General features: G+C 41.0%; 1 protein-coding gene across 1 annotated transcript in view; it reads right to left on the bottom strand.

The window, feature by feature from the left end:
• The window catches only part of gucy1a2 (guanylate cyclase 1, soluble, alpha 2), a 59654-nt gene extending 36032 nt beyond the window's left edge, over positions 1 to 23622 (bottom strand). Inside the window, exons 1-4 of the mRNA XM_030067111.1 lie at positions 23317 to 23622; positions 10096 to 10157; positions 6533 to 6657; positions 2849 to 3759 (exon numbers count right to left, since the gene is read on the bottom strand). Of these exons, the coding sequence (XP_029922971.1) occupies positions 2849 to 3759; positions 6533 to 6657; positions 10096 to 10157; positions 23317 to 23622 (1404 nt within the window). The remainder of the gene's footprint in view (positions 1 to 2848; positions 3760 to 6532; positions 6658 to 10095; positions 10158 to 23316) is intronic.
• Between the last annotated feature and the right edge of the window lie 1698 nt (positions 23623 to 25320).

Genomic DNA, 25320 nt, shown 5'->3' with positions numbered 1-25320 from the left:
TCTCTCCCCTGCCTTTCCTGTCTCTCTCTACTATCTTGTAGCATCATACCATCACACTACTATCATAGCCTACACTAATGGTCATGAAGGCAAATTTATAAAGAAATGGTAACAGATATTGGAACAAATGCCATTTTCTTTTGGGAGATATCAGAATCAGAATCAAATCAGAATCAGCTTTATTTACCAAGTATGTATGCACACACAGGGAATCCGACTCTGGTTAGACATACAAGCATGGTAAACAAACATTTTCCTGCTATGTACAGATCTAAATGTAAATATATATCTATGTAAGAATAAAAAGGAAACAAACTAACCAAAAAACTACCAACTAATGGAAAATGTGAAGTAGAAGACAACAGTGCAGTGGAGCAGAGTGCCAAGATGCTGGAATAAATATTGGATATGGATATATACATGGATATACAGAGTGCTACGATATGTATGATGTATGATATATGATGTATGATATATTTAAGATATATGATGTATGATATATTTAAGAAAACTGTTGAGGCTACCAATATAATTAGAATAAATAAGTGTGTATATGACTGGTTACTGAAATTTTTAACAATTTCAGTTCATTAGGAGATCGCAGGACAAGGGTTCTAGATTGGATTTTAATACAGAATATCAAATTTACATCTCACGCACCTGTGCTAGCTGAGCCACCAGAACTCGCCCTGCTACTGGGAAGAGCTTAAAAATTCTGTAGGCAACTTTTCTTTGTCACAAATCACCAATATACACAGAGGGTCAGAGCCAAGCCAAACTAACGAAAAATTCATAACTGCAATGCCTCCTTATATAGAACCATCGTAGATTATTATTTGCTGTAATACAGTATCTGTTATCAAACAAGATGGATTACAAAGTGGAGCAAACTGTGCTGTTCTCTGGCTCTGTCCATGAATAGTTAAAAGCCAATGCACACACCACTCACAATGCATGTACGTATGTATGTATGTATGTATGTATCTATCTATCTGTCTATCTATCTATCTATCTATCTATCTATCTATCTATCTATCTATTTATTTATCTAGTTTGCTGTTGCTAAACCTAATTTTCCCACAGGGATCAAAGACAATTTCATTTTATCTGTACATTCAGAATTACCCTCCAGCTAGACAAGATACCACTAGTAAGCAACTCAAAATAGCAAAGAGAAATACAAAGAACAGCTACCACCATGCAAATACTGAGTTTAAACCCTTGGAAAAATACAGAGAACACAGCTATGGAACCAATAGAGAACAGAAAAGGAGAAACCGTAGAAACGAGAAAGGTGAACAGGAAAAGCAAGTAAGAGGATTTAAAGACATTTAACACTTGGAATGGAGTAACATTACTCAGTAAACCAATGTATGAAAAACAGTGTACATTTAGTAAAACCATTTTATATGTTGGCAACCTAGAATAGTACAAGGAACAGAATATAAATATCCGTAAAATCAATGAATATGTCAGCTAACCAATGCACTTGCACTAAAACCAATATATGTCAAAACCATGTAGTTCACCACTAAATCAGTGGTATTATTTCTTGCACGGCAACTCATACCTGAGAAACAGTGGCACTGATAAAATAAAAGGGTGTGCTTTTTTTTGCCTCAGATTTATCCTCACTTGCCCACACACAGACACACCCCCACGACAGGGATCAATTCACTTTATACAGATTGTGACTATTTGATCAGGCAGCAAAGCTTGCCCCCCTTCCACCCTCCACACACAAGCACATACACACACACACACTAACACACACACACACACACACACACACAAGCAGTTGCAGCTGACCTGATCAGTCTCTTCTCTGTCAGTTCCAGTTAACATCAGGGTATTTGGTGCTGTTGCTGACCAACTAGTCAATAGGCAAGCAGATAAAGAACACAGCTGGGACTGACTAATTGTGTCTGTCAGATTGGAACTAATTCAAGCTTGTATATTCAAAAGACTCCTCTTACCCAAAAAGATCACATGATTGCAGGAGTAGTGCAATGGAGCAAATATCTGATGCAACACCAATCAGATACACATCTTACTTAGGAGAAAGATGTGACAGCCTTTGAACTGTGTGTTTGCTTCCACTTGAGATATTTGAAACAAACTGGAATCCCCCAAATAATGCAAATTCCGACCATCATTCTTTCCTGGCATCTTAAATCGAACACTGGAAACTGTGATTTGTCATCAAAGATAAAATAATAAATGACAGCACAGAGACAGTGAGATGCTTCATGCCTCTTCAATCTAGAAAGCCTAGGTTCTGTGCATGCTAGTGTGGCCGACAGGAAAACAAAGGATGCATTTCGTGTTTTAACCTGAGGAACTAAAATCAATTATTTTACTCAATCATTGACCAAGGATCAAATCCCACCAGGACCTTCTTTCTGTGTATTCCCTATTTTATTTTTCAGCCTTCTTACCACCTCATCACAAAGGAAACAATAATGCAACTCAAAATGGAATTCTTATGTGCCCTGCATTTAGACGTCTTTACTTGTTGCTTAAAATGAATGGTAAACCAATCATGAAATAAAAAGTATGGTTTGTTATTTCAAGCATATTATGAACTGTGGAGACAGAAATTTGTTTCCAAGAGCCTAGGCACACAAAGCAACCTACTGTGCCAACCCTCATAAAAATCTGTATTCATCCTATTTTTTCTGAAATAAGTTCAGGTCTATAAATAAACTTCTTGTGTCTTCTGATGACTTCAATTTCCAAACAGGGTATTAATTTTCCAGACAGTTCACTTCAGGGGATAAGAAATATTAAAGCAATAATTCACTATCATATGTAGTAAAATGTGAGACATGAACAACAGACTCTTTACCTTCTCCTTGGTGCCAGCCTGTGTGCAGTCCGGCCTGGTGCGGATGGTGAAGGGGGATGCAAGCCTCAACAGGATGCCCTGGAATGAAGGCTCCATCTTGGGTGAGACGATCTCAAAGCAGTCCCTGAATGAGAGGCTCCGGTGGGGCTCGATGCGAGCCTGCCTCCTCAGCCCCTCCCCCAGCTGCAGTACTTCCATTCGGGGCCCTAAGACCAGGTGGAATGGGAAGGCACGGCAGAAAGTGGCCAGGCCAATGCGCAGGTCAGTGGGGTTGGTGGAAAGTGAGAGGGGGGCTCTTGTGGAGGTCGTCGCCGGAACATTTGGGAGGGATGAGAGGGAAGGAGGGGATGTTTTCCGGATGAAGAAGGACAGGGTGGTTGGGGCAGCACAGGTTGGGGAAGGAGAGGGAGGTGATGGGGAGGAGGAAGGGGAGGCAGTGGGGGATGCAGTCGGGGTGGGGGTATTGGAGTCACTGTCTTTGTGTTCTGTGTCTTCACTGGGTGGTAAGGGAGTCAGAGGTGGTGCCTCCTCCACCTCAACTTCCGAGTGGAAAATCCGTCTGGCAACAGCTCTGATCAATCCTGGCATAACCAATCCAACAACAGGGGCAGGGTTGAAACAATGAAGAAGCAACAAGTTCCCTCTTCCTTCTCTTTCCTCCCTCTCTCCAACACCATCTAGTTTACTTCTCCCTTTTTCCTCCTCAAAGGGGTCCTTGCACTGGAAGGAGGGACTTTCAGAGGAGGCTCTACGTCCCGTGGAAGTGCGAATGTGTTCCAAAATGGCATCAAAGCCATTGAAGAAGTCCTGAAGGTTGCCTCCCACAGCCCGAAGCACCCGCTCATTCTCCTCAAAGCAGAGGCCGAAGAACTCTTCTCCAAAATGCTCTCGAAGCTCAAAAAGTGGTACTCCTGGGAGGGAGGAGATGTAAAACACAGACACACTAATGTCAATAATACAGAGCTGCACTTCTGTGAGCATACATACAAACAACACTGTTATAGGCAGAAAAGAGTGGGCCCACACACAATCACATACCCACTCACATACATCCATACACCTACACCCAGTAGGCATGTGATGACACACATACAGCTTCATACTGACGAGTAACGATGCCTTTTTGCCTGTTTCACACATCACAACAGCTGAAATATTTTGTTTTGCCATACGTCTCATATCTTAGGATTAAGTAAAAAACGAATACAAAAATGCACAACTTTGCTAATCCAATTGTTTTCAACAGTCTACAACCAGTTCTGACTAACGCTGTATGTTGGAAGCAGCTAGTGTGTGTGCTTGTTCCTCTGCTGTGACAGTTAAAAGCTGAGACTTCTACTCCTGTTGCATGAAATATTTTCGCCCAGGCTGACAGTCACTAAAAATAATTTTAAGAACATCAGCCACACAATATCAGGATTCAAAATAATTGAAGATCAAATGCTTGCTAAAATAATAAATATTGATAAGATTTTTTTTAAAGCGTGCTGCATGCCTGCTGACTGCATATGTAGAAAAATACAAACAGTAACAGACACAAACACAATGAAATAGTGACAATGGCACACACACTTGTGCTTGCAGGAGTCATGGGTAAACAAAACAAAAGGAAGAGAGGAGGAGAGAGAGAGTTGGGAGAAGGGAGTCATAAGAGACCATAAACAAGAGAGGGGTAGAAGAAAGAAAGGCAAACAAGAGGAAGACTGAAAGAGATGAGGGAAACAGAAAGACAGACAGAACGACAGAAGAGACGATGACCAGGGACAGCTGCTCTGGAGAGCAGAAAGACAGAACGGAGAAGGCCAGGAGGAAGAGGAGGAGTGAGGACGGATGAGATCTTAGACACTACAGAGGGAGGACTAAGCTGTATTGAATGATTCACCGTGGGCAACGCATGTGTGTATTCTTTCAAGTTAGGCCACAGAGGCAGCAGAGGCCCAGAGAATGACTCACTGTGTGGTGTGCGTGATTGCATGTGTGTGTATAGGTGTATGGGTCTGCATGCTTGCTAAGCCATAATAACTCCCCTTTTCATTAAAGGTATCTACAATGTGTTTTAGAGTCCTAGCCTCTGGGGAATGAGTTATTCTGTGTGTGTGTGCGTGTGTGTGTGTGTGTGTGTGTGTGTGTGTGCATGCATGCATGAATACATGTATGTGTTATGGGTGTGTGTATGCACATCTGAACTCTTTCCACTGAGCTGCACCGATACTGATATGCAGAGGGGCAAAGGAAAAAGCAGTCTGTGTGTTTTGGCTTGCAGTAAAAATAACACTCCACAGTGTAAGCACAATCAATCTTCAGCAAAAACACAGAGTGAACCCAGCCAGAAACAAAGGGATAAGCAATATTAATCTTATACATACACACACACGCGCGCGCGCACACACACACAGCAACATTCACACATAGCAACACACAGAACACATGTTCATAAATGCACACATGCATAAATATACACACATAGAACATCCTCACATATACAGAGTCAACCAGTATGCACATGCAGCCTCCATCGCCCTGCCCCGTTCCTTCTTTCTTTCTTTCTTTCTTTCTTTCTTTCTTTCTTTCACACATTCATACACACACACACACACACACACAAACACACACACACACACACACACACACACACACACACACACACACACACACACACACACACACACACAAACACACACACACACACACACACACACACACACACACACACACACACACACACACACACACACACACACAGAATGCTAAATCACACTCCTGTAAGAGCACTTTCATAGACAGTAAGCAAAGTGTGAAGTGCAGGCATCATCAATCAAACCGATAAGTATACATTCATGACCTGTAAGAAGAGACTGGGCAGGTATCATTAATCAGCAGGGAGAGCACCATCAGAGGATACTGGAATAAAACCAGAGACTGTGGTGAAGGCTAGAGGATAATCGCAATGGTTTGACATATGTCCTACTGTACTGGTACGACTACTTTCTGGGCATAAATAGTCAAGGATAACAGAACTACTTTGAGGAGTGACAGGTCAGTAGCTTTACGGTTAGATAGAGGCACAGACAACTAACAGTCACCCTGGCACAGGGATAATAAATCAAGTGTTTGATTCCAAAGTATTCCAAAGCGGAAAATGCAGTCATATTTTAGAAACACAAATCACTCCATGCAGAAAAACATGTGACTCTGTTAAAAGCAGAGGTCCTAAAATGACTCATAACTTAAATAGTAACCCATAATGTGCTTTACCTTCACGCCAGCAATTGCTTTGTAATAGTAGTACAGTTTCATTCCAGAATGGTTTTCCCTCTAATTTAGACACATCAGTCTAGATTTATGAACATGAAGAAAGTCTCTACAGGGAGATCCCAGATATCCAACAGCTGTAATCTCTGAATTCTAGTTAGTCCAGCCCCGGGCTTGACAGTACAGTGTGCAAGAGGGAACTAAATTGGCCCTGAGTTAAATCCTACCCTTGTCCCAAGTTCATTCTTCCCAACACAGTGACTTGGCAAAAGTACTGCTTAACTCACATGGCCATATGTGAACAAACTAAGACTGGTCATCAGTCTGGAAGCAATATCTCCACCACTCAACACCTGAGGTGATGAAGTTTTGAGTGAAAGATACCAATTAACATGCACACACATGCATGCACATACACACAGCACTACTGACCCAGTATGGTAGTCATGTACTGTAGAATTTCTGAGATGTCCTCTTCTGAACCAGAATTTTCTAGAAAAGGGCACTTCTCCTCTCTCCTATCTCTACGCCTCTCCTCGCTGCCATCCTCTTGGCACCTGTAAAAGACAAAAAACACACATATATAAATCCAAATCCAAACGGATGTGTTCATGCACACACACAGACACACACACACACATACACACACACACACACACACACAAACACACACATACACACTACACACAAGGAGGATTAGCCAGGGGATGAGCATATAAGGAGAGCTAATAAGGAGCTAATAAGTGAATGAACCACCACCTCATCTCCTTAATGCTGGGCTCAGATTACAAGAGTTTTTCACTGATTTACCCCCAATTCGCTCCTCCCAACAATTGGCGGACAAATCTGGAGTCAGTCAGCCCCAGTGATCGGGTCAGAATATGTGGTAGTGTGAACTGTTTGAAAATAAAATCATTCTTCTTCTTAATTGTTTGGAGAACCACTGACCCAGAACAATTCTAACCTAACCTGTTTGATATTTGTGAGTTTCAGTAAAGTGTTAGTTAGTTGGTTGAACAGCATGACTCTTTCAAAAACCTTCTCAACCTGCACACATAAAGAGATGAGTTGGGGAGAAACTACCTAATATTAAACATACAAGGTGAGAGAAAGTGAGAAAGTGTGTGATTGTGTGTGTGTGTGTGTGTGTGTGTGTGTGTGTGTGTGTGTGTGTGTGTGAAAGAGAGAGAGAGAAAGAGAATTATTGCATACAATTAACTGGATGAGATAATCTTAATAATATCTTGTAGTATGTTATGAGCCATCGTATTTTAAACTTCTAATGTAAGATTGTTTGCAATTAGAGAGAAGAAAATTGATTACATTTCTCCTTGTGTGTGTGTGTGTGTGTGTGTGTGTGTGTGTGTAACCCCATGTTAAAAGCAGTTAGGATTTTAAAACTCCTGTAATCTGAACATAAGGTGCAACACAAGTATTTGCTGCTCATTAGAGCCAGCAGCCATCAGATTGTACAATACTTCTTTCCCAAACAGGCCCCGCCTCACCCAGTTAGAGGTGATCTGCAGCAAGGGATCCTCACTGTCAATATACAATACTCTGCATTGCTTCATGTATTTCAACTAATTTATAAGACATTTGCTGCAATGTAAGCTCTTCTTTTTAGACCAATTCAGTATGACACATTATCTGGAACTGAATTAAAGTTACATGGCCAAAACTATGTGGACACCTGAACCCCACACCAATACGTGCTTGTTAAACATTTTAATTTCAAAACCATAGGACTTAATATGGAGTTGGTCCCCCTTTGCCACTGTAACAGCCTCCACTCCTCCTGGAAGGCGTTCCACTACATTTTGAAACATGGCTGAAGGGATTTGCTCCTATTAAGACACATGAGCATCTCTGAAGTCAGCGACTGATGCTGGCCTAAACTGTTCAGTGAGATTCAGGTTTTTTCAAGTTTTTCCACACCAGACTCTGTAAACTATTTCTTAATCGACTTCATTTTGTGCACAGGGGTACTGTCAGGCTGAAACAGAAAAGGGCCCTCCCCAAAATGTTACCGATAAGTTGAAAACACACAGTTGTCTAGAATGTCACTGTATGCAGCAGAATTAAGATTTCCCATCACTGGAACTAAGCCCCCACCCCCACCCCACACAGATCCCATGGCAAATACATGAGAATATTAATCCTTGAGATGCTCATGAATTCTTCATGCAGTCTAACTGCACTCACAAACATAAACACAAAGATTCACAAAAAACATAATGTTCATTGGTTGAGAGGTGGAAGAAACTAATTTCATTTACTCACGTTACTGTTATTAAGTAGCTTCTTGTGCACCTGTACATTATTGAGTATTTTAATAAGTCAGAAATTTTATTTTTACTTTTACATTTTTGCTTGGGTGTTGTACTTCACTGCATTTTCTATCATATCCATTACAGAGAATAAATGATCAATAACAGGTTGTGGAACATTTCAAAATGAACATTCAATCAGCAAAGATGAGAAGAGGAATCTGGTTCTGCTTGGATGGTTCTACTTTTCATTTCCACATTCAAAGGTGCATGATGGAAAAACTGCAGATGGTTGCGAGGCCCATTTAGACTCAGCTGACAAAATGTGCCTAAAATAATAATGAGTGTAGAAAAAAGGGGAATAATATCAGCAAGTTGGCCTGATGATGAGAACCATGTAGAGTGAGCCATCGTATTATGTACTTCTTCCATATTTGTCAGTTGAGTCTACAGGGTCAATCCCGATCAATCAATTCAATCCCTGTGTAGTTTTGCAGAATGCTCCTTTAAAAGAATGTAGTTTGAACAATGTATTCTCATCCCTTTATAACTGCATGGAAAAGATCACATCTGATTCAGTTACTGTTTTGAAAAAGTCGCTCAGTAACTTTTACTAGTACATTTTAAATTAGCTATTTTTTACTTTAACTTAGTTTTTACAGTACTTCTTCTACTTAGGTAAAATATCAGCAAAGTAACCATACTACTTGAACAGCATTTTGTTGTGCTTTTTCCACCACTGCCACTGTTCTATTTCTGAGGGCAAAAGAAAAACGCTTCCAGCACAGAACAGAACATGTGAAAACAAAGTGCGTCAAGATGGGACTGTAAGTGAAAGAGGGAGTAGTTCAAATGTACCTATATTAAGAAGAGAGTGATACAAGAAGAGGAAGACAGGGAAAGAGTGGATGGGAAAGAGACACAGAGCAAATCAGAGAAAAAACAGGAGCTAAAAATGTTACATTCCACTGTCCACAACTAAGCATGGGAAAATATGAAAATTTCACGTCACAATTATCCTGACCAATATAATTGTGATTCACGATATTATCCGAATAATCATCAAAATTTGCTCAAAACTCTTAAAATGGCACTAAAATATGCTATAATATCACTTTACCTTATATTTTGTTAAGAAACAAATATTATTCTTGCATCACAGAGAAGACTCACGTGTTTTTTTTTTTGTTTGTTTGTTTGTTTTTTTATTGTTTTTTTAGTGAACATTCTTTTTGGCAAAAAACAAACAAGGACAGATTCAGACTCTCACCAACACTATAAAACATTAGCGAGCTAGACAGCTTTTTTAAGTCACCTATGTAAGGATATTAATGATTATACCAAATTATAATTATCTCAATAATGGAAATTCAAAACGATCAACTTTTTGTGAGTGTTTTTTATCGTAATCCACAATAAAATCCTATGTCATCTCACTCCAATCCACAACTGTATACAGACCGCTGTAAGCCTCATGGATACTTTGAACACGTGTTGTCCCTGCCTGAACCCTCTCTACAATGTTCTACTGTACTGATACTGAAGGACACTGAGGGGGGGCAGAGACAAGAGCTGTGTGTGTGTGTGTGTGTGTGTGAGAGAGAGAGAGAGAGAGAGAGAGAGAGAGAGAGAGAAAGAGTGAGTGAGAAAAAAAGAGAGAGGCAGGGAAATGGAGTGAGGGACAGAGAAAAAGAGAGACAAAAAAAGGAAGTAGATAGCCAGTCTTACCTGATTTCTTGTTGCCGATAGAATTCTAATGTTCTGTGTAGAGCCTCCTTAACAGTCTGATTCTGAAATAAAAATGAAACAAAAAACACATTAGATGAACGTGTGTGCATGCATGTATGGATTTCTGTGTGCGTAAAAGGCAAAAAATGTTTAAAAAACAGTGGATGGATAGACATTACTAGTCCTAATTGACTGCTGTACTGCAACATATGAACTAATTAGGGAAAAATGTGATCTATTGAAGCTGTATCCATATTTCAGAGTGTTGTGCTTTTGCCGAGGAGAGTCAGCTATTACTGTTGTTGAAATGGATTCAAACTGCAGAGCAATGAGCAGTGTAGCCAGACAATATCAACACAGACCACTAAATCTGAAAGGCTAGTGCTTTAATCAAAACAAAACAAGCCTCTTCACTACTGACTGAGTTAATGCCGTTTGAGCCAAGTCTAGAGGCTTGGTGTTTATATTTGGCACTATATTTGACAAGCAGTCCATAATTTGGTGTGCCTGGGATTTAGTTATTCCACCAGTGTGTCACAGCATCAGTTAAAAAAAAAACAAAAAACAAAAAAAAAACAAACATGCTATTCCAATTGCATTTCCACTCCAAACCCATTTTCACGCAGCCTACAACTCAGGACAAAATTATTGTAGAATTCTAAATTGAAAAAGCTGATAAGATTATTGTGGCTACATATGTAATAACTACTGATAAATAACATCCTGTAACTAAATCATGTCATTCCACATAGTAAAAAATACATACCAGGATGTTTTACAACAGTGTTAGAAGCAGTTTTAGGTTTCTACTTTAATTTCCCCTTAAATTGCAAATTACAAAGCTGTGAATCACATCAGCTTTTCTATCCCCATGATTGGAAGACTGATAGCAAGAACAGACCACATAATAAGATGAAAAGATTTCATTATCATTAGGAAAGCAGTGATTATTATGACAAAAGATCTTACTATTTCAGAAAAACTTCCTTTTTCAAGATGAAAGCAATACACTCCTGTATTGTCATCATGTGTGTGTGCATGCTGCTGTATTTTGTGTTTGTGACAGCCTAAGCCAAAGAGGGCGGGTCCAGTGTGATTATCTGCACTACGGCCCAAATGCAAGGCTGTAGTGACAATACTAGAACACAGTGTGCCAGCTGGAGAGGTCATTCTAAGGCCTCCACTCACTACTGAGGGACACAGGAGTGTGTGTGTCCATGTTTGTGTGTGTGTGTGTGTGTGTGTGTGCGTGGAGAGTGAGATACAGAGTAAATGCGAGTTGTAGAGTAAAAAGTGAAAGAAAGCGAGAGTGAGAGTGTATGTGCAGACACAGAACAAATCTTTGTGTCATTTTCTGTGAACACACAAATTGTTTCAAATGGTTAATATTTCATTTTGGAAGGTTCTCACGCTCTTTATTTGTTACACGTGTCATATGGGGGCTAAACAGGAGGATAAGCACAAAATATGACGAGTGGCTGGAGGCTTGTTTTTCATGTCCCTGTGCTTATGTCCATGTTCTCCACACAAATGCCACGGCTTAGTATATTGTAGCATTCAGATCCATTCAAAACAGCAGCTGCGCTTACAAAATTATTTGAACTTCAAGCAAAATAGAGCCACACTAACAATTAGCAACAACAGCAGTGAGATGGGCAGCTAATACAAGCATCTGTTTAGCCCCATTATATATAGAAAGATGCATGCAATGGACATAATTTCAAAGGAAAGTTGTGAGAAAAACATACTTTAACTCCCAGCTACCTCTCTCTTCTCAGTTTACGTGTGTTTTGTTTTGTTTTCTCACGACATTCTCCTCTTTCTGCGTCCTTGATTCAACTACTCATTCACCAGAGTATAAACATTATAGAAGTACATGCGCACACACACACACAATTCAATACACTAAACACACAAGCAACAGTTATCAGGTTTCACAACAGGCACAGGTAGCCACAAACAACCACATACACACATACACACACACACACACACACACACACACACACACACACACACACAAAGACAGTACACATATAGTACATCGTCATTAGTCTGCATTGTTACAGTCAATGACATGTTTACTCTACACACATCTCAAAACCCCATGAAACATTAATCAGACAGAAACACAATCACAAAGACAAGTGTACAGAAACACACACACACACACACACACACACACACACACACACACACACACAAGTAGATGGTCGGATTTAGTAAACAGCTTGTAAACCAGTCGAGGATCAGCTGGTTCTGTGTAGTGCCCTGAGGGGGTTTTGATTATGACAATATAAAAAAAAGGAAACAGAAATAGGGTACTAGGTGGAATGGCATTAACTAGAAATATAAACATTGTAAGAATAATAATAACAATGTGGAGAATGCTGGAGGTTAGGACAGCAGGAATACAAGAATCCCCAATAAAACTGAAATCCTGAAAATTACACCTCTGTCACTCTTTACTCAAAGGACAGAAATGTAAACTCTGTCTTCCTCACACCCTCTTCTCCTCCTTCACCTCCTCTTTTTCTTTCCCCGGGTCCCTCTCTTCTTTGTCCTAACCACTGTCTCTTGTGTTTGCTCAGTTTCTTTACCTTGGGAGGGGAGGAGAATCTCACCAACATTATTCCATTCCTCCTGCTCTCTTTTTCTGTTTTTCTCTTCTCTGCCAGTCTGCTTCTCTCCCTTTCTGCCAGCCTACACCTGCCTGTGGGACCACTGCAGTTGTGTACAAACACAAACACACACACACACACACACACACACACACACACACACACACACACACACACACACACACTGCAGAAGACCAGTGTTAGCATTCTTCTTTCCTCCATTTATAGCATCTTCCTCCTCCAAATTTTCTTTAGCACGAACTGACAATACTTCATATTGTTGCTTCTACAGTCTTAGAGCCGCAGTATTTTACTACAAAAGGAAAGCTGCCACCACCACTAGAGAAAATAGAGTCTCATATGCCAGATGAGACCCTGCACGACAAATCACTGAGACACATCTGGCCTTGCTGTCAGGCAAGAGAGTAGGAATGAGGCAGGTTCACAGAAAACCTTTTTTTTACTGTATGGTTTGCTCCATCATCTTTGAAGTTGTTTCTTAGCATGACTCTTCAACAAGTAATGCAGCAACAGAGTGCTGTGGTGTCACTTGGCTCAGTGCAGTCATTGGTGGAGGTATTAAGAGGAACGTGCAAGTTTTGGGGGCTTGAAATGCATTGAGGACAAATTTCCCCCTGGGTCCTCACAAGCCCATTAGCTGTGCACATCAGTGTAGCACTGACTTCATTCAACAGTCTAACAATCAAATGGTAGTTATTGAGTTTAAGAATCAATAGTTTGGATGTGTGGCAGTTTCATATCAATCAATATGTTTACTTGACGTACAAACAAGTGAAAATACACACACTAGCGCACAGTGGGAGCATTTTCATTTACTGTAATAGTTTCCATGCATTAGCTGATGATATATACACAGTTTTTAGTTCATCTGTCCATCTGCTTTAGTTCAAGCAAAGTGAAGCAACTGATTTTATAGTTGCGGTAAAAAGACAGAAACAGATTCTGTCCATTGTAGCAGATAGCATGACTTACGTGTGCTTACCATTCTCCCTTCAAGCTTACCTATCAATGTGGCTAGTTATGATCCAAACTGATATTACATTAACCTAATACAAACATGATATATACATTATCATATCTTCTGCATACAAGCCAACCATATTTGCCCATCATAAATACTGACATTTTTTTTTTTCCTTCAAGCTGAAGGTATGTCTCAGTGTGTTTCTAAATGAAAGGTTTTGGACATGGACTGGATTTTTTTTTTTTTTTTTTTTTCATTACAGTGGACTGGAAATATGTTTTAGCAGTGTTTATCAGTGTATGTGTTTCCTTGTCCCTACTGAATCATATTACTTTGTGTTATGTAGTGATGGACAGATCTGAGAAATTCCAGCATCCATGGCACTCCCATGCGTTCCCATAAGAGGACAGTGGTCTAGCCACACGACTCTCACCTATACGTTATTTATTGATTTATTCTACCAGGACTTCTCCTCATACAGCTTGAGCCTGTCTTAACCCTAAACCTAAGTCTCTTAAAAGTGGCTCAAGCACAGTTGATCACCATGGTGACTGAGGCTGCACATCTAACTTGCTCCATTGCAGATTCATTCATTCATTTTCCAAACTGCTTATCCTCACAAGGGTCACTGGAGCCTATCCCAGCACTCATTGGGCAAAAGGCATGGGAAACACCCTGGACAGGTTGCTAGTCCATCACAGGGCAGACAGACAAACAACGACAAGTATCTCCAATTCACCTAACCTGCATGTCTTTGGGCTGTGGGAGGAAACCCACGCAGTGGGGACAACATGCAAACTCCACTTAGAAAGCCCCCTGGGTGGCCGGCCGGGAATCAAATCCAGGACGTTCTTACTGTGAGGTGCCAGTGCTAACCACTACACCACCATGCCACCGCCATTGCAGATTATGTTCAGGCTATTGGTTCCAAATTAAGGAAGACCTGGAAAAAGGAAAGCCTCACAAATCAACTTTCTGGAAAAAATGTGTCTCCACTCCTACAGGACTTTTTTTTTATATATAATTTCCTCACAAAAACCAACATGAACAGAAACATTACACATTCAATTGAAGGTTACAAGCCATACAAGGAACAGAACTATTGAATTCACAGATAGGATGAAGGACTCTTCATCATCAACAGTATTTGGAGAGCAAAAGAACCACTTTGCTGTTCCACTCTGGCAATAGGGCTTCTAACAAATAGCAGGTGGCTTACATTAGGCCTAGCTGACCATAGTTATCATCGGTGTATGAAAAATCTGATGCTGGATATTAAATGTGCTGAAATTCTTTCACTGTACTCCCGAGAGTGATTAATGCAATACAATGCACTCATATTCCCATCACTGCAGCCGTGGGGAACATGAGGCCGATTTTGTGAATATGAAATCCTTTCACAGCCTCAATGTGATGACACAATATTGTATCAATAAAAAGTATGATCACTCTCCCTTGTGACAGGATAGCCATAAGCCTTTCTACTTATGCATACTTGCAATTTTCCTCCAGCAATCCTCTCTATCCTAGGTAACAGCAGTAGTGTTACTTTCCATTGTCATATTGAACGGCTCGTATTTGTTCATTAGGCCAGTTTATTTTTGAGTTAAGAACACAGTATTTCTCCTATACCTCCTATTTTTACATGCTGTGTAGTTGCTGAGTTCCATTTTTAGTGCTTATTTTTTAAATTCTAGTTGTCTGCTTAACCTATATTGTATAGAGACAATGCACAAATACGTCCTGCCAACCCAAGGGGAAAACGTTCCATTGCTCTCCATTGATTTCCTATTGTGTGACTGTGTATCTTTGCCATTCTGGTTTATTAACAAGCTGCAAAAAAGGCCAAAAGCTGAAGTGTGCTGGGACACACTAAACACAAGATCCAGAATCAAGTTTTCATAAGATCCAAACAGAAAAACCAAGTCAGAAAAAACAAGAAGAAAAGTCATGAAATGAACCTGACACTCAGTATGTTCATGAGTGCAGCAACATTTTGTCACAAGTGAGTCCGACACCCCATTGTTAGACCAACAAAGTTGAGCTTTTCAAAATCTCTCCTCCTCTCTCGTGGATACAGGGGACATTGGGTGGTAAAATAATCTTAGAAATGCTGAAACTAGCAAGCTACAGGTATTTTGGTGGCTGTTTTAAATTTGGTTGCACTGATCACCATGGATTGTTTTCCTCTCCAGTGGGTGTGGCTTTTCAAGTATGGTGCATTGTGCACTGTCTGTATTTCCTTGTCCCCACTGAATCATATTACTTCAGTCGAAATCCCTCATGGTGCTTTTATCTTAAATACTCTGTCTACAATCCCAAGATGGGCTAGTGGCTAGACTGAAAATTTCTGTACAGACAGCGTGAATTGATAACCTCCTTCATGAGCCATGTTTAGATTTTCTTAGATACCAGCACTATGCTGAACTCGCTTTGGAAAACAGGCTCAAGGTAAGCACAAACCACACAACAGTTGGAGTGCAGTGATCTCCATGAAAATAGCTGGCACGTACATATATACAGCACACTGATCAGATTGACTGTTTAGCAAAATTCAGTGTAGAAGTACTCCCAAATAAAACTTGTCGAAGAAGTGCAGAAGACATTTGTTCTAAGCGGTGATTAAAATCTCTTCTGCTGTGTTTTGGCTTGCATGATGGCTTTACAAATTATGACTAAAAATATGAACAAGTAAATAATGAGTATTTAGAGTTGCATTTAGTTAAAATGTGCAAACACAAGCAGGTTTAGCTGTGCGATTGGTACTTGAACTAAAACAAAGACACACTCTCTCACACATGCACCACTTTTCATATTTGTAGCCCACACTCTGAGCCTTTTGAGCAGCGTCATGGGTCACTAAGCTAATGGCCACTTCCCATGTGCATACATGAGAGAGAACGAGAGGGAGACAGAATGAATGTTTGCGCACGTGTGAATGTGTGTATCTTTGTGTGCGCATGTGTATGTGTGTGTGTTGTAGCTTCTGGGTCAGCGTGGTCAGTGTGAAGAGGACCAAAGAGAGCATGCTCTGTTCTCCCTGTCACGGTCCACTGCATTCAATAACAGATACTGCTGCTGCACACAGCCACTGAGTGTGTGTGTGTGTGTGAGTGAGAGAGAGAGAGAGCAAGCAAAAAGACAACAGTCGAACAGCATGTGTGTGTCTATATACTGTATGTGCTTACATGTGGGGTTGCATAAACCTCTGGTAAAATTATCCAATTGCAAACCTACTTTTAATGCCTTCATAATGTGCACCAAAATGAACAGCTGTCATGCTTTCATCTATGTAGCTGCAGTGTTTCCTCTATCATTTTAATACAGCTGTGGCCCTTTGGGTAATAATTCTGTTTTCATCCCATATCTGTCACTGCTTGGGTAGGGATGCATCAATCCACTTTGATTCACTTCTAATCCAATTCCTATACCTGGGTTTGGGTATCAGCCCATATGAAGTACAAATAGGATGCCAGAGCTCTTTTTCCTTCATATTAATTATTACTATTATTATTATTATTATCATTAGTAGTAGTAGTAGTAGTAGTAAGAGCAGCATTAGTATCATCTTTATTATATTATTATTGTTGTTGTTGTTGTTATTGTTCTTGGTATTATGTGCAAGGTTACATGAGGTTGTAGTAAACCACACAGGCTAAATTACAATGTTTATTTTAATATTTCACATTTTCTCTTGCAGTGCTGGTCATTTCTCTTCTGTGGTGGTGCACCACTGGTACTGTAAATTAATACAGAGGAAACACTGAACTGTGTGAGTAAAACTGACCACCTTTTCTGCTGTATCAAATTATTGCCTGTGTTACATGAACACACAGAAACATACACATACTACAGACACAGAGAAAAGGCCTTTGTCATTTTCTGTCTCTGTCCCTATGACCAAAGCATATCACCATGAAGACATTTACAAATTTAAAATAATCTCACATTGATGGACATAATAAGCACACACGTACAGGCAAACACATACACAGTTCAATAGTGACAGGCACAGAAACACACAATGTCACACACAAGCAAAATGCCTGAATGTCGTGTTTTACAATCTGGCCTTTAAATGTTCCCTGTGTCCTATTTGTTTCACAGATCTGTAACAGATCGGGGTCAGTGTTATTTGCAGATGAAGCCTGAGGTAAGCTCTCACCTGTCCTCTCCAGTACAGGTTGTGCACCGCAGAACTGTAAACTATACGCTGCACATGGTCTGTGTGTTTATTAGTGAGGGGCGATATGGACTAAAAATTTTATCACGATAATTTCTGGCATTTATTGCGATAACGATAAAAGTGACGATAAAAAATATAAAACAATTCAACTCCATCTTTTTGACTACAAATCTATCACCGCATTCAGTCTTGAGAACCCCACAAATACTGCTCAAAAATAATACTTACTGTAGTCAAATACGCTACTAAACTATACCAATTAAGTTTAAGTAGTACACCTGTACTGCATCCTTTGTAATCACCGCTTTTTTGCAAACTTTGACAAACAGTATGACAGATGTTTGCTCCACGTCAGACTTACTGTAGCCAAACCAGTTCCAGATAATCGAGCTGGAGCCTCGTTTAGCAACGAGCTCTTCGCTATCAGCCCCGCCTTCCGCCATGCTTGTTATTGTGCTACACACAGTGTTGCCAACTCCTCAGTAAGAAAAGTAGCTATTGGCTGTCCTAAAAGTCGCTAGAAGTCGCCAAATGACGTCATCGCCTAATTTGCATAATTGGCAATTTGCACGTGATTGTAATGGACGCTGTAGGAGAGGAATAACATCGTAGGAGTATGTTTTAGAACTACAAATTTACGGGAAGGTCGGGACCAATGGCGGCTTTGCGCATGCGTGATTCATCTGCTGCCTGGCCGCAGAGTGGTGGGTCTCCTCTCTGCTCCTCTCCTGACGCGCGGCTCGAGGCTGTGACCACCTGTGAGGACTTTGGGGCGGGGGAGGGGCTCGCGGCAGCACCCGCTGCTCGCTGAGAACAGGAACTGCAGAGGAACAATACGAGCTTTCATGTCAGTCTCCAAAATACCAGAAGTCTCCAGTAACACCAGGAAAAGTCGCTAGATTTGTCGCTAGTCGCTTTTGAGAAAAAAAGTCGCCATGGGGAGTTGGAAAGTCGCCAGATTTAGCGAGAAAGTCGCCAAGTTGGCAACACTGGCTACACGTGTGAGCTGCCGGCTGCCAGCGGCGAGTGCGTTGCGCACGTAATTACGTCATCAACAGGAGTTTATCGTTATTATCGCGAGATGACATATTCTTACCGTGGGGAATTTTTTTTGACGATATATCGCAAACGATAACATATCGCCCATCCCTAGTGTTTATAGTGGTTCTCAACTGGCTTTGGAGAACGCAAGGAACACTGGACCCTGATGTTGAGCACAGACGTGCTCTTAAAATTCCCTAAAATGCTCCAAAAAAAGTAGAAAATGTTAATGAGGAAATGTATTCATTAAATTTCAGTATAAGTTTAACATCAAATAATTTTGTCCCATTTTAATGCATTATACAATGTGTAAACTCACTGATGTAAACTCAAACTCTGATTACATAGATTTTGTGAGGCTTTTTCAAGCAGGGGATCATTTGCTGTATTTTTAAATTATGTTATCTTAATGAGGTGTACCTGGGCAACAAAATGACAGTAAATCATAGTTCTGCTACATGAAATTAGTACATACCTCTCAGGAATGGAGTCACTAGTCTTAGTATGTTCAGCTGAGGACCCTATTTGGAGAAGTTTATTCCAAAAATGCCCTGAGACTCAGCCTAATGAAAATCAATCCACTAGTGTTCTTGTTATGTGGTGACCCAGCAAAAACAAGATCACCAGCAATGCTGAGTCCAGACTCTTGTGTAAGTAACAATGATCACAATTATCTATCAATCAATCTATCTTTCTATCTACAAAATCTCTACCCACTTTAGGGACGAACAAAATAGAAGCCAGTATTATGTGCCAAACAGAAAGTACTAGCTTCTGCCTTCAGAATCATATCAATCCATCCTATCAATCCATACTATCATGCAAGTCTTGCACCATGCATGTGTATTGGGATATTGGCCTACTATACCATGGTCGGGGTGAATACTTGGTTCTGATTGGCTGAAGGGTGTTTATTAAAACTGTGCAATTCACATGTACTCCAGCTTGAGGATAAACACTGTTGTAAATTCATACACTGGTCATAAAATTTAAAACTAACCTATGTCACCAAAGCAAAAAATTGAAACAGTAGCAACCCTAGTAAACACCAAAAAATCCTATTTATTTAATTTTGTGTTTAGTGCTGCTCTTCCTAATTTTTGGCTGATGACAATGGGTTAAGCATGACAATCCACTCTGGGGTGTGTGTGTATGATCTGAAGTGGAGGTGGTTGGCTGTGTCAAGTGTTCTAAACACCCTTTAACACACACCTCATTGTGGATTATCACTTACTTAGTCAAGAAGGAAACACTCCAGTTCTCTGACAGATGAAGGGAGTACTGGTTTTGTGCAACATCCTGTAACGGTTCAGTGATGTTTAAAGTAATGATTGGGTGAACCAGATGGGGTTTGGCTTCATTCTTGTTCATGAAACTCTTCTTGAATGTGTTCAGCACTGTGTATGGGAGCATTTTCATCTTTAAAAATGGAAGCATGATGAGGAAACATTGTTTGAGTCCTAGGGTGCACCTGGTCCTATAAAAAGGCCTAATATGTCTTGATGGTTATATTACCATATAACAGAGCAATCAGCAGAACTAATGACTCTCATAAAATGGCTCCACACACCATTTAAGATGCACTGCAATGTTTGACAATAAACCATGGAATGCACTGACTTTTTCCAAATGTAAACTCATTTAGATATATATATAAAAAAGGAGTGAAAGATGGCTTATCAGACCATAGTACTTTTTCATCGTTCAAATCATCAAAATTTTCCTTACTCCAAGTTATGCATTTTTGTGCACTGGCCTTGTTACAAGTGCTTTCTTAATGCAGCCTTGCTTCATGAAGCTCACAGTAGGGCTGACCCGAATGCTTCGAGGCTTTGATCGTTTCCATGGTAAATGATGGTGAAATCAGTATTCAAATACTTTTTTCTTTTTAACACGGATACTGTGCTTTTTCTCTCGATGCATAGATTCCCTGTCGCTCCGCCGTAGTGCACCCACACTTGCCACACAAAAACTGGATACAGAGGCCATTCTCCATATGGTGGAGTGTGCCTGGACAACTACCCAGAACCAGATTTAGAATACCTTGGACGTGTGTTGCTCTGAGACACAGGACACTTTTGCTGCTCCATAGCATTAGTCTGCATGGCAGTGTGTGTAACTGATGAGAACACAAACCTTTTATATCAACCATCAGGAATGGTTGATATGAGCTACTGTTTTCATATTGTCTGTTCTCACCAGAACATGATGCTCACTGAGAAACAAAAGAAAGCACTTCATGGTGAGAAACACCGCTAAGAGATGCAGATAATTTAATCCTGCTCCAGAGACCATTCACTGACCATCCCTTGTATGTTCAGCCATAGCCCAACAAACTCACATAACATCTTTCAACCCCCTCCCCACAGCAAAGTTTTGAATTCCAGTGAATAATTGCTGCCAAAGTTTTGAAGCTCAGAAAAGGTATTCAGGACAGCCCTAGCCCACAGCAAAATCGTTTTTTTTTTTTTTTGGCCACTTCTGCTTTATTAGACAGTGACAGTGAAGACAGACAGAAAAGACAAAGCAGAGAGAGGGGACGACATGCAGCAAAGGGCCTGGGCTGGATTCAAACCCAGGCCACTGCGGCTTAATACTACACTTTACACGGTGAAGCCACCAGGGCACCCAAGCTAAGAATTATTTATAAGCCTGTGCAACAGAGGTGTTAATACTGTGTACTTTAAGCGTGTGTAGCATCATGGTGTTAAGCAGCTATCATGCAAGGCTTTAAGTACAACTACATCCATCTAAGCCTAAATCAAAAAGTGCAGTTGCAGTTGATTCTAAAGGGGAATTAAAACATCTTTTCAACACAATAATACTGCAGAGGTACTTTCTCACATTTAATTTGCCAGAAACTTGCACGTACTGCAGTATTTGATAGTTATTTTAACTGGTATGAGCTCACTGGCAAGCAGACCTTTGAGACTGTGTTCATCAGATGTTCTGTATGTACAAAGCGCCGAGTGCCAACTTATCCAGGCCAACCTCCAAGTGGTTATTACACATAGGATATGTGGGAAATTTTGGTACCATGTGATATTTCTCACCTGGCATCACAAACTGGGGAACAGTAAACATAACACCAATGTTGGCAATCCAATGTATGAAACAAATGCAGTTTGTTTAGGGCTGATTTTAGATTCATGAATAGAATTAATTTGGATGCTGGCATTCCAATGAATAAAACAAGGATTTCATATTTTAAACTGAGGTAACAATATCCTCTTCTTCTGCATCTTCTGACTTGGTGTCAATGTGGCACACAACCAGCAGCAAGTAAAGTAAACAGGTATATGAGTAATATTTAAAAAACAGTACTAAATGAACTTCAAAATGTAATAATAACTGTTCAGTCACAGATATTTGAAAGATATAAGTAAATGCAGCATGACGGCTGTTGTGGTGAACTGATCACATTTTGGATCCGACTGTTTCAGATTAACCATGCGTCCTCTATGTATGTATGTGTGTGTTGTTCAACAACTCAATCGTCACAAAAATTATCCTTCAGTATGACCTGCCTGTGTAGCTGCAAATATTAAGTACACAATTTTTGTACATCAAAGTACTTTTTCATGTGGTGTTTACGTTGTTTTGTCCACCACTTGTAATTTCTGTCTGTTTCTGTCCATCTATCTTGTTTTTGACAGCACCATCACAAAGTCCTGTGGTACTGAAAATGCCCTATACACATGCTGTAGATCATAATCACACTCTGTTCTAATAGCTACTTACATCATAGTCTGTAATACAACTGAGACACAGACAGAACGTAGACACACAGACCGAAAGAGACTCATTCCTGACACTCCCCACATCCTTACATATACACAGACAAGCACATCTCACTCACTTGCTCTCCCTCCCCTTCCAACAGCATAGGCTATTTATTATATAATCTGTCAGATGATTCAGGCTGTCAGAGGTGAAGGATTAAAAGATATTAAAAAAAAAAAAAAAAACTGCATAGCCAAATACCCTTTAGGAAAAGGTGCTATATCCTATTATAAATTTTATAAGGATACTATAAATGACACACTTAACTACACACGTTATGTAATATAGGAATATAGGGATATTATAGTTACAGGAATTATTTAAAAAAAAAAAAAAAAAAAATCAAAGTACAAAAAAAAATCAAAGTACAATAAGGTTACTATAAACTCAGTATTGAGTACTAGCATGCTACAGGCAAACTTGAAGCCACTACAGTATTACCATAATCGTAATGGGAGATAATAAAAAGGCCTGCCACAGTGGGCTATGATAAGGTCACTATAAACTCATTACAGATGTACTGCAAATCCCTATACGAATGTTCATCATTATAGTGATTTTACTGAGGGAACTGGCAAGCTATTAGCCAGAGTGTAAGCCCCTACCGTGGGTGAGGTCAGCCGCCTCAGGCTCTCCCCCAGCGAGTCCAGGTTCACCCGTCTCCTCCTGGTCGCCCTCTTGTTGGGTCCCACGGGTGCTTGCTCCTCGGCCACCGGGCACGCCGGCCTCTCCGCTGGGCTCCGGCCGTTCCAGAGGGCTGCTCGGTGGGAGGAGAAGGGACAACCGCGGATCTCCTCCACCGGCTCCCCTCCGCCGTCCCCTCCGTCTCCCCCGGGGCTCTCGAGCCCGCAGTCCGAGCCCACCGAGCTGCTGAACGACTCGGAGGAGATCTTGCGCGACGACGAGGACATGGTGGTGGCGGTGGTGGTGAGGAAGAGGAGGATGAAGGTGGTGGTGGTGATGGTGGTAGTGGTGGTGATGAAGATGCTAAAGCCGGTTCCGTCTCACGTCCAAGCCTAATCCGGGGACTCATCAGATACTGGGGGGGCCCGAAGGTGAGAGGCTTGGTGGAGGGGTAGGGGGTGGGTTTTTCTGTGTTTCTGCGTGTGCATATGAGGTGTGTGAGAGAGTGCGCGCGTGAGAGAGAGAGAGAGAGAGAGAGAGAGAGAGAGAGAGAGAGAGAGAGACTGTCCAAGATTTGCCTGTGTCTACGTGTGCATAAGAGATGTGTGTGTGTGTGTGTGTGTGTGTGTGTGTGTGTGTGTGTGTGTGTGTGTGTGTGTGTGTGTGTGTGTGTGTGACAGAGACAGAGAGAGAGAGACAACCAGGAGAACAGGAGCGCGAGAGCACTAAAGGCACGCAAACATTTATGCAAGGTGGGTATAAGGTGCGTTAGCCTCCTGAAAAAAAACGTCCCCCTCAAAAAATTAGGCTAATCCACCCACCCTCCTGGGAAGCCAAACACCACTGAAGGACTCTATAAATCAAAAATGAAAAAAAAAAATGAAAAAAAAAAAAAAAAAAAAAAAAAAACATCCCCAGAAACAGTCGTTTGAAAAAAAAAAAAAAAAAAAAAACACGATTTTTCCAGCTGTTACAAATGGTGGACCGTGGACCCGTCCTCGAGCAAAAAAAAAAAAAGGATATTTACAAACGGTTACCTTAACCGACCAAATACGGAGCAGAAAATTGGTAAAGGGGGCAAAAACGGCAACATGTCAGTCTAAAACGTAATTCCAATGCGTACACGGTTAATTATTCCACTCATAGACGGTGATTTTTTTCACAAGTGGAGAATGTGGCATATCGTTCCCTCCACACTTTCGGGAACAGATCCCCAAAAGTCACGTCAGATGTGTCCGGTTCCCTCTCCTCCGTCCCCTCTCCTCGTCCTCTTCTCCCCCTCCTCCTCCTCCGCTGCGACGGCTGTTCTCCTCTCAGTCTGCGAACTCCTCATCTTCTCATCATTCCTCCATCATTCAGTCCTCCGTCGTGGCTTCGCTCTCCATCTCTCGGCTGCTGCTCATCTCTCTGAATGGAGGGAATGAGGAACGGTGGCGGTTACAAGGTGCGAAGCGGGCGGCGCGAGGCTGAGGAAAGCGAGAGAGAGAGAGACAGGAGAGGGAGCGCGGGCAGCGAACAGCAGCACGCGGAGTCACAGGCGCCCAGCACGCGCCTCTGGTCAGGTTCCGTGCAGTTGTGTCCGCTGAGCTCGCGCTGTTGCGCACGCAGCACCGCTCTGTGCGGCTTTCTGTCACCACAGTATAGACTGCACGGACAAACCAATCAGAGGCAGGAGACAGACGGACATAAACATCGATACATGCATCCATAGATATACAGATAGAGATATATAAACCAGTAAGCCATCGTGACGCATATAATCACCATTACACCACCTGCAGAATGATATATCACCCAGTATTTTTGTAAAAAAAAAAAAAAAAAAATACAGCACGTTTTCACACCCTGGACGACTTTTTCTCCAAAATACACCTGTATTTCATAATTTCAGTCCACTTCAATTACTAATCAAGTGTTTGTTTTGGTTTGACATAGACCTGTAATCTATGCCAGTGAGTAGCTGTAAAACCAGAGTGTCTAGTTTG

Source organism: Myripristis murdjan, chromosome 13 (assembly GCF_902150065.1).
Source record: "Myripristis murdjan chromosome 13, fMyrMur1.1, whole genome shotgun sequence".
NCBI classification, from domain to species: domain Eukaryota; kingdom Metazoa; phylum Chordata; class Actinopteri; order Holocentriformes; family Holocentridae; genus Myripristis; species Myripristis murdjan.
This window is presented reverse-complemented; position numbering and strand designations above follow the sequence as displayed.